At 39.2% G+C, this 10,586-nt stretch overlaps 1 protein-coding gene across 1 annotated transcript in view; it reads right to left on the bottom strand.

Moving 5' to 3' along the window:
• Positions 1-3,086: 3,086 nt before the first annotated feature.
• The window catches only part of IQCK (IQ motif containing K), a gene marked incomplete at its 5' end in the record, with an annotated part of 32,356 nt that continues 24,856 nt past the window's right edge, over positions 3,087-10,586 (bottom strand). Inside the window, one exon of the mRNA XM_010132309.1 lies at positions 3,087-3,181. Coding sequence (XP_010130611.1) covers positions 3,087-3,181 — 95 coding nt within the window. The remainder of the gene's footprint in view (positions 3,182-10,586) is intronic.

Genomic DNA, 10,586 nt, shown 5'->3' with positions numbered 1-10,586 from the left:
GAGCCCTCTCTTCTGCAGGGTGAACAATCCCAACTCTCTGAGCCTGTCCTCAAGGCAGAGGCACTTCATCCCTCTGATCATTTTCGTGGCTCTCCTCTGGACCCTCTCCAATAGGTCCATGTCTTTCCTGTGCTGAGGGCTCTAGAGCTGGACACAGCACTGCAGGTGGGGTCTCACCGGGGCAGAGTAGAGGGGCAGGATCACCTCCCTCGATCTGCTGGCCACACTGCTTTTGATGCAGCCCAAGATATAGTTGGCTTTCCGGGCTGTGAACGAACATTGCCAGCTTATGTCCAGCTTTTCATCCACCAGTACCCCCAAGTCCGTCTCTGCAAGGCTGCTCTCAATCCCTTCACCCCCCACCTTGTATTGATACCAAAGATAGCATCTAATATTCCTTGATGTGATGAGGCTGGCCTTTGCAAATATTTCATTAAAATTGCAACAAGTTCAAAAACCCCAGGGCTCACACACACTGTTTCATATTAAAAAGAGCAGGTGTTTTAGGTAGCTGCTAGCAGTGCTTTTAGTCAGGAACTTCCATGTCTTATCATAACCTGTGTTACTGAAGCATAACAATTCCAAATCTCATCACGCTAACCAGGAAGCACAGGTTGTCAGCATGAATCTGGATTTCAGGAGGTTATTTAAATAGTTTTCGACATCTACTTTCTTCCTATGCAGATAGAAAAGTAAGATGTCCTCAGGATTCAGATAAACTAGAAAGACAGAGAAAGACGCTGCCTGGCCAAGACTTTTCTCTAGAAACTTCCATAGGAAAAATGTATTTTTCAGGCTGTGACCCCTCAAACTGAACCAAATTGCATAAAATATTTTGAAATGCCTGCAGAAGGTGTTTATTTTTATGGTGGTGTAACTCCCATGAAGTTTAGAACAACATCCACTAGCTGATAATCCAGCCCATTTCTTCCAGACAACACATATCTAAAAGCAGAGTAAGTGTCAATATGCATAACCAGCTCACAACCCTGCCATTCATACGCTGAATTTTAACCACTACAGTCTTAGGTGTCTTTTCATTTGTTCGACAGAGCAAGAGAAAGACCCATTTCTATTTTCAGTTGCATTTTTAAAAAACAATAGAAGTTGAACTTCAGCAGCACAGTTCCCGTTTTATCCTTCTGTGTCCTTAGTCACCGGGTGCAGTTCTGCTGGCAGATTCCTGCCATTGCAGAACTGTGATTCCACTGCGTGGAAGCCATCTCTTTTTCTTTACAGAGATTTCCTGCACGCTGGGGAAAGGCGTATGGACATAACCAGGCAGAACAAACTGCCTGAGGATGCCAGTTACGCAGTGAGCTGCGAGCTCACTAACTGTGAGCTGTTGCCAGTCTCAGAGCAGTGCCAAGAAAACCATTCTCACTGGAGGCTGGATTCAGCTCCCAGGAAAATTACAAACACCTTAATTCCCAAGATGTTTGTGTAACAGAATGTGTGAAAATTATCAACAGAGAATGAATAATCAGCAATTTAAGGAGGTGCAACATAAGATTTAAATAGAAGTGACACAATCATGATCATTGGCAGCATGATCGTGGTACTTCATAGAGTATTAAAACATCAGCTCCTGTAGTAAGTCCTACTCCAAGAGAGCATAGAGCACCAAGGCCCTTAAGTGCTATAAGAGTGTAAGTTAAAAATAAAAAATTCACCTCTTGCTTATTTCCAGTATTACAGTTTCTATCTATATAGGTCACGTCAGGACAGTTGAATTTGTTAGCACTATGTTTCAGTCTCTTCACTCCTTTTTTTAATACAGTCAGAACCCAATGAAACTGCTTTAGTCGCATGTTCTAAATCACAGGACACCGTAACCATCACTGCAACAATAAGCACTAGTGGAGACTGTGATGAATTTCCGCGGCAGTGAGGTGGGGGTTGCTCTGAAGACGTTAGCACAACCGGTATCTCTGACTGGCTACTCCTTCTGCAATGAAGTCACCTATTTATCTGCCACATGCCTGGGGAAGGCAGCTCCTTGGCCACAGCTGCGTTGCAATGCTGAGGCGCAGATGCGGGCTAAAGGAAGTGCTGGCTTCGAATGTGTTTGGATTTACCGCTTCAGTTAGCTCCGGGGAATGGACTACTCAAAAACCTGCAAAACTGTGATGGCACACCTGAGGACTGGCCTTCATCCTATTTACACATGCATCAAGTTCAAACATCTTTACCATCTATTGTGGATAATAGACACAATTTTCCCTCAATGCACAGGACTGATGTTCTGGCTTGAGACTTGGCTGGTCCAGCACAACAGTGAACAAACTATGACCTACTTTATACGCTACTGTACAATACAACTGGATTGTGGCAGTAGCTTCTGAAAGGTTTATACACCCACACGATTTTGTTTAAATCATAAGAACTGAGAATTACATTTAGTAATTTAAACAGCTGAAAACAGTAATGAAAAATACCATAGACTCAGACCGTAAGAAGATGAAAATCCATTAAAGAAAATCTATTGGAATAACTTATTAGCAGGGGCTTAGAGGAAAAAATATATATAGAAAGAAGTTTCACCCTAGCCTCCCAATGACATGCCAAAGAAGTCTGAGCGAAATTGGAGCCACCAGCAATCTTTCTGAAATAAGACCTGACTTTTAAAGAGACAGTTCTTTAAAAAGTGTGTATAATTTTAGCCTCTTACAACTGGAATTCCATGTGCACAATTATTAGTGAAACCTTTCACTTCAGGAAATCTCCAGTCACTAGTGATAGGTAAATGATGTATTGAAAAGAGATCTATTAAACAAACAAACGAATAATAAACTGGAAATTATGCCCATAGACATGCCCGCTACTCATGAATCTGAAACGGAACTGTCAGAGGATCACTCATCAGAAGAGGCTTCTGCAAAACAGATAGGTAAAAGTGACAGGACAAATTCTCCACATCAACAGCAGAGTTTGTGAAATGTTTAGTCTTGCCTCCATGACTTTAGAGAACAAACAATTTAAGGGCATTTTAAAATTAATTTAGGATCAGATTAGGGAGGCAAGAACTGACGTACAGGAGACACCCAGCCCCAACATCCATCAGCGGAGTAAGGGCTGAGAGATCTCTAGCAGAATTTTACGCAATGCACCATGCTTTCCTCATGTTCTGACAGAAAGACCACGAATTCATTGGGATGTATCTGGATGGCATTTTCATAATCTAAGGTGTACACAGAGCAAAGAAATACCGGAAGATACAAGCATTAGACTAGCTTGATCAACAGCTGAGTTTAGGAGAGAACAAACTACACAGAGTTAGATACGCTGGAGTTTGGAATGCTACTGATTACCCAAGTGTCCTCCAAATCATTCAGTGACCCGAGATCCATGGAGAGACTCCCACAGAAGCACAACTGTCTAGGGAAGTTTAGGGCCTGAGAAAAATCCACAATGAAGGCAACCAGCGCATCTTCAGTGCATCTGATAAATGCAGGTTTTTATCTTGTAAACGGTGAAGACAAAAACCGAGAATGGTGAAAATAGAAAAAAAACGACCAGAAATGGAAAGAAATTATTTCAGAGTGGCAGATCCCTAGCAAAGAGCATTTTGAGATTTATAGGCAGAAGCCATCATGAGCAGAAAATTGGAATGCCAGATTTGCTGAGCAGCTTCATGTACACCCATTAGCCGTTCTTATTTCTGACATGGTTCCTGCTTGCAGAATATGATGGGTTCTGTAAAATCACCAAATTTAAACTCTCACACAGACTAAAACACATGATCAAAAAAAGACAGTTATATCCAAAAAGACATCCAAACGACTGATACCACTGCCTGGGTTTAAAGGGAGGTCTGGGGCAAGTAGCTTCTATGTTCTGCAAGCTGTTGCCCACTGCTTTGCTAATCCCTAAATCATATTTTAAGACTCCACTAACAGTTCGTGGTCTTCCATTTCCTACATTCTCCCCTTCCCTCTTACTTTTTTTTAACTGAGATTCTCAAGACTGGTTTTGCTGCAGGACTGTTTGGAAGTTTTACGTTTTAACTGGTGACAGCCTTTTCTCCAGGCTTTTCACGCATCTCAGAGTTATAAATAGAAATTTTGGGTTTGCATATCTAAATGACTAAAAACACCAACAGAATTTTCAATGAAAATGCTCTCATTTTTTTCAGTATTGTCTTGAAAAAGGTTAGAAGAAAAAAACCCTGCAAAACCCATGAAGAATTTCTCCTCTCCTTTAAAACAGAAAAACAAACAAAATGTATGTTTATATAATCACAGAAAAATCGCCAAATTGCGATTGTCTTTGTTCCCATTACAAATCATTAACAACTGCAGAGTGATGGGTAAAAATAAGCTTTGGAACCAGAGGATTAGTCCAGACGTGTGCTAGCAGATACACTGCTGTGCTTGTCTAAGCACAGTTCAGAAGATCACATATTTTGTGGCTTATCTAAATGATCATCTTTCCTTTTTTTTCCCTAACATTCCCAACGTAGTTTCAGAAATTAAATATTACTGTAATCTTTCAAACTTTTCAAAGACGTCTGAGTCTGGGGTGTGGACCAATAAAGCAGAATCTGCATCATGAGTCTTATGACTTTTATCACTACATTCTCAGCTGTTAGTGCCAAGATTAAACTTTCAGAAACATCTCAAGCATCTCGAATTAGGCTTGATGAAAACCACCACATACTCAGCTATCGGCACTGCTTTGTTCTTAGATTTTCCTTTTTTTTAAATAAAAAAAAAAACAACCAAATTTTTAGGTCTTCTGTATCTGAAACCTTATACATGTGCTTTTAAATCAAAAGCAGTCATGTATATGAACCCATTTTAAACTATTTTGTTTGGAGCACTTCTGTTTTCAGAAACAACAAACCCGAGACCTGTAAATACAAGTAATGTTGAAAAAAAAAAAGCAGAGTCAAAGTCTTTTAATTGCACTATCCTACTGATAGGAAGTAGCCTTCCATTTTAAATCTGTTTATATGTCTCAGTTTGAAACAAAATAATTTGAGGAAATACCTGCAACGTCAGCTCTTAACATGTATGTGTATATATTTATATACATTATATAATATTACAGATATATTAAAAGTTAAGAGCATGGAGTATGGGCAGGTTCCCACTTAGAGAAGATCCATAATGAGCTTAATTGAAGAATTACAGCTACAGTAAAAGGAAAGCAGATGAAATTAGAAACAAATTATTTTGTTTAAAATCTTCCTAAAACATGATTACATTTCAAACACCCTTGGTGAAAGGGGGGGGGTGTGTCTCACATAAAACGGATAAATTCCTGACAGTTCACTGGGATGAATTTTCCTAAATAAAGCCCAGAGGTGCAGTCTTGAAGAAATCCATTAGCTATTCAGACTATGTCTTTTTCTAATCCGGCATTATCACCTACAGTACATTTTAAATATTTTTTTTAAGCCTAGTGTCAGATGTCCCATTTATTTAGATCCCCTTTTCAAGATTTTGCTTGGGAAATTACTCAGTCCTGCAAACACGCATGTGACTGTAACCTCACTTACGGCCCCAGCAATAAGGATCCATAGAGCACATGACTAGACTCAGATGTTTGTTTACGGAATACATTCCAACAAGTTTCACAGCACAGCCATTTTTTTCTGGGTGCTGGATTTAAGATTTTTCCCTTCCTCAATTCATTCTGCTTTGATATGGTAACGATTATTTCCTTTTATACCATTAGATACAGCCATCCTTCAAAAGCATGCAGGCTAGACCTTCCCTGGTCTTGGTAAGTACAGTCGGCTTTCGAATCCTTCCTCATAATCCAGGTGGAGACACAGCACAGCTGTACAAGGAGTGACTGACTGCACTTCCCTGCTTCTTGACAGTGTGCATCTGTTCCTGCTCCAGTGCTCCTAAAATATGCAGCCTGTCCTCCCCTTTATCTGCAATCTCATTCATATTTTCTAGGAATTTCCAGTGACAGAACACCTACATTCTGAGTTCTTCAGCTGGCTGCAGCTTCTATGAAATAAGCATTCTTAAAATCTCTCAGTACAGGTAATAACTTCCACTGCCAAAGCAGAAATACAGCTTGAAAATCAAGTGGAATGTAATGGAATATTCCCTCCAGTATCTGGGAACGAACGCCCCCACCTGCTGTGAAGATTACTGTCTGTCTCAGTGTGATTTAACTAGATTTTCCACCCGCTGTGTACATTCACTGTTACAGAAGTACCTTGCAAAGCCAAGGCTATGGATGATTTGTAAGAACTGCTAGCTAATAGGGTCACAATTGTTTTTGCCATAAACCCCAGAATATTTATTTCCTTTACTATTTTCCTAAGAACAATGCTTTTAAACATAACATTTGACAAACGTTATGCAGGTGAAGAGAGAAGAAAGCCTTTAGGAAATAAAATAGCTGGGAGTACCAGACAGCGTACGCAGAACCAGCAATCTTTCCAGCAGCACACCAGCAGAGAAACCACCTTTGTAACAGTGTCACTAGAGTGGTTTGTTCATGTAAGCGATGAATGAAGGCTTAGGTACTTTCCTTAAAAAGTTCACATATTTTCAAATTCCCTTCATTGTATTACAGACACTTTTTAATTTCCAGTGATGTCTCATCAGAACTGCATCTGCCTAATACACGGCTCGGACCACGACTAGATGGGCTTTGTCCACCACATGGAGGCACAAATCAAACTAACCCGGTCGCTTTTTTCCAAAGGAAAAAGAAATCCCCAGCTCTTCTGCTATTCACTCACATCCTCTGGAGGCTGGGGTTTTATTAGCTGTACTTTCTGGAGCAGGTAAGATTTTTTTTTAATTCTGTAAAATATTCTGAAACAAATTTATCCCATTGGCTGTGCTACATTCAGGAGAATTCTTTTTCTCCCTACAAGTCTAAAGCTGGGAGCCACTAAACTGAGCCTCGAGTGCTACATTTCTGCACCTTCTCTCTACATTTTCAGTCTGAAAGTAGAAACCATTAAGAGTAAGGACTACCACAGCTTAAATGCAGATCTTTTTGTGGAATGTAATGTTACAGCCGTGAGGCAGTACAGCAAACAAAATGTCAGCTAAGAATGCTCTAGCTTTATGATCTTAGGTAAATGCCAAAACATACCTTTTTCTTTGCGCTTAAAAAGAAATTTAGCAGGTATATGCATTAAAAGAGGTAGACACTCCTGCAAGATGCTATTAGTTTAAAGTAAATTTCATGCAAAGTTTTTCACACTTTATATCCTGGAACACTTTTCAAAACTAGTAATTAATAGTACAAAAGATAGTGAAAGAAGAATAAAGAATTGCAAACAAATAAAAAAAAAAAAAGACCCTTTAAACATGCTGTGAAGTGAGGGGAGAATCAGTGGTTGATATGAGGCTACATGACACCCTGGGCTACCGCACCAAGCAGACATGCCTTGCAGGGTATGGTTTCACATGACACAGCAGGCGTGGGACAGATTAGCTGATCTAAAAGCGAGCGCCCATCACAAATGGGCGGTTTTCCTTCCCTCTGCTACTGTTGCACCATTTCCCTTATATCAGACGTGAGGATTGTGTCATTACTGGGCAAGCCAGTTTATCAGGCTGATCTAGCAGAGACCTAACCCAAGGGGCAGCAGAACAGAAGCGAAGAGCAGTTCTTTGTCAGGGCAGCCAGCTGAACCCACTGACCGTGAAGCCATGATCGCTAGTGCCAAGAAAAGGAAAGGAAGGCAGAAGCCTTGGCCAAGGGCGCACAGGGCTGCCTTTTGAATGGGGAAGTTGCTGGATCACTTTAGCTGCCCCTTAAAAATCAGACTTTTGATTCCTACTTGAAAAAAACTTCAAAAGCGTTTTGTTCTGGTTATGTTCTAATGAAAACTGGAACTTCATTATTTGTTTCAATAATAATGAACATGTTTTAACACACTTTCTGAAGCCAGAGAAATAAATTAAGAATGCCTTTGGGTTTGTTAATTACAACCAGTTTACATTTCTAACTTCTAAATAGCCTTTGTAAGTATCGCACTGGTCAAGATTATAGAAACCCACTCTCATAAATCTACCTCTTTGCCTAAAGCATACCCTTGGGATAAGGTACACAGAGCATTGTGCTGAAAGCCACAACAAAGCTGAATCTCTCCGTTAGTTTGCACGCACTAACTCTTTGGCTGGTATTTCCACAGAGGGTACGCTGATCTTTCTAGTAGTGTCAATGGAATCACATTACTGCTCCAGTCAGCATTTCCTATAAGCTATTTGGCAGCTCACCATTCATCCCCTACAGTTAGGTCCAACACTGCTTACAGCATCTCATAAACAGGGTTAGAGCCACGTACAAATGTAAGAGATACTTCATTGTTATTCTTCATGTAGCTAACTTTGTAATAAATTGGCCTACCTACTTTAAAGTCTTCTTTTTCTTTTGATCATGAATCCTAACGATTTATTTGTGACATCTGAGTTTTTACTAACAATAAATGCTTTGTCTGCTTGATGTGAAGAGCTCAATGCTTTAATAAAAGGGGATTAATTGAATTAACTAACTGAACTAATTAATTCAGTTAAACTAAACAGGTAGAAAGACAAGATTTAAAGGTAGTTGTGTTACGCTCTTCGATATTGTATGAGTGCTCACAACCCTCTTTGGGGCAAAGTCAGCTGGGTTAGACTCGATGACTGGTAAAAGCAGTGTAAAGTAACCTTGCTAACTTTGCGATGACATAGGGTTTAATGACACTAATAAACAGCAGAATAATAATAGCAGAAGAAAGAGCAGCTGGAGCACTAACAAAATTAATTCTGGCATCACAGCTGAGGCTGATAATGAAAACCCCTGGACAGGAACTTCTCAGACTTGTACAGCTGTTTCAAACAGCTGTCTGGCCAGTCTCCAGGGCTGTTTTATGTATGGATACTCTTAAATTAACTCAGCTCCGTTAAGGAATTACAGAACCAATGGGAGAATACTAAAAGCTGAAGTGATACGAGCAAGATGAACTTGCACTGGTTTAGAAAAAGTTGAGAAGGGGCAATTTTACAGATTTCTTTGAAGTGGTGGAACCGCTGTGTGTCCTGGAGTCCTAAAGTAACTGATTTGATGACAAGAGAGTGATTAAAGGGATATTTGTTTTTTTCCTTTTGAAACAACTGGCAGAGGTGGCAAAGGAAATCTTATCACTGCATTGTTCTCCAAAACAACACAGACATAGTTCATGGAAAGAGTAAATTCCTTCAGACACAGGAGTGAAGTGTGTCACTGTGTGAATGGCCAAATCACAGAGTCAACTCCACCCTTAGCCCATACTTTTCTTAGTTGCAACATTTGGAAAACAGTTTCATCTTCTCAAAATGCACTTGTGATTTTCACTTTTGACGTCTAACATGCATGAAGACTGCAAACTATGATTGTATTATCTAATATTATATACATCCTTTTTCGGAGTGGTATGTTGTAAAAATACGGGTTTATTCCTAGTAACAAGTGAGCAATGGATGCAATTCTAACTCTAATTGGTGTTGTGGACAATGGAACATGTGAAAAAACGTGTCTTGATGAGATCACGTAAATGCTAACAAATTGAAAACAGAGAGTCCAAAACACAAACATTAAACTGCAATCATTTAAAACGAATTAGCTGGCCTGCCAGGTCAACATTATCATCACCTTCAGGAATGAAATTTTTCAACAATTTACACTGAGAGAATTAAACACGCATTACAAAGAGAAGAAATTGGCTTTTATTTTTTAAATGTGTAATGAGATTAATTTTATCACAGTAATTTTGAATCCACTGTTTTCAGATCTTTAAAACCAGATCCATTTATGTTTTCCTTAAAAAAAAAATAAAACTTTTTTTTTTTAAGGTAAACTCTTAATAAACCATAGTAAACAGTTTATGAAATTCCTCAGACTCGAAGAAAACCTTGGTTGCTCTGCCAAAGTTTTCTTTACACATCAGTCAATTCTGCTGGAAGACAATGCATGTCTCATTGATTTTATTTTTCATAATTTTCCTACACTGTTACTAGTTACTACTTCATTTAATCTTCTACCTCTAAGCTACTAAAGCCAGGAATTCTCCTTCACTTACTACAAACGAGCACCCCATATATACACACACATGTAAATGCAGTTCTACCCTGATGTGGTGTATGATTTTGCTCCTCAGAATAAATTCTTTTCAGCTATAAAATGTCCCTTAGGCAATTGCACGGCTTGGTAAATAAAATCTGATCTTCTGTGGGTTAAAATTGCAATATATAGTTTGAATAAACATTTGGAAAATCTACGCAGCCCTTTCAACAAACTATCACCAAAAAAAAGTGATGGTCTTCCAGTTTTGGTATTTGTATATATGTATATATATATATAGTATATATACACATATGTATATATGTACATAGTATATATGTATATATGTATGTAGTATATGTATGGTGCCCTGAAGAAATTCTTGTTCTGAACGTTTCCTAATCAAGTGAAGCAGTGATCAAAGGGTCCTGCACACAGCGCAGTGCAGACACAAAGCGTGTCAGCTCACACCACGTGCAATCTGTAACACTAACAGCAAGGCAATGGGGGAGGCCGTGATACATAAAGGAAGGTTTTGAAAACAACGTCTCTTGAAAAATCACTTTTATGGCAGG

The sequence above is a fragment of the Buceros rhinoceros genome, unplaced genomic scaffold (assembly GCF_000710305.1).
Source record: "Buceros rhinoceros silvestris isolate BGI_N320 unplaced genomic scaffold, ASM71030v1 scaffold1593, whole genome shotgun sequence".
NCBI classification, from domain to species: Eukaryota; Metazoa; Chordata; class Aves; order Bucerotiformes; family Bucerotidae; genus Buceros; species Buceros rhinoceros.
This window is presented reverse-complemented; position numbering and strand designations above follow the sequence as displayed.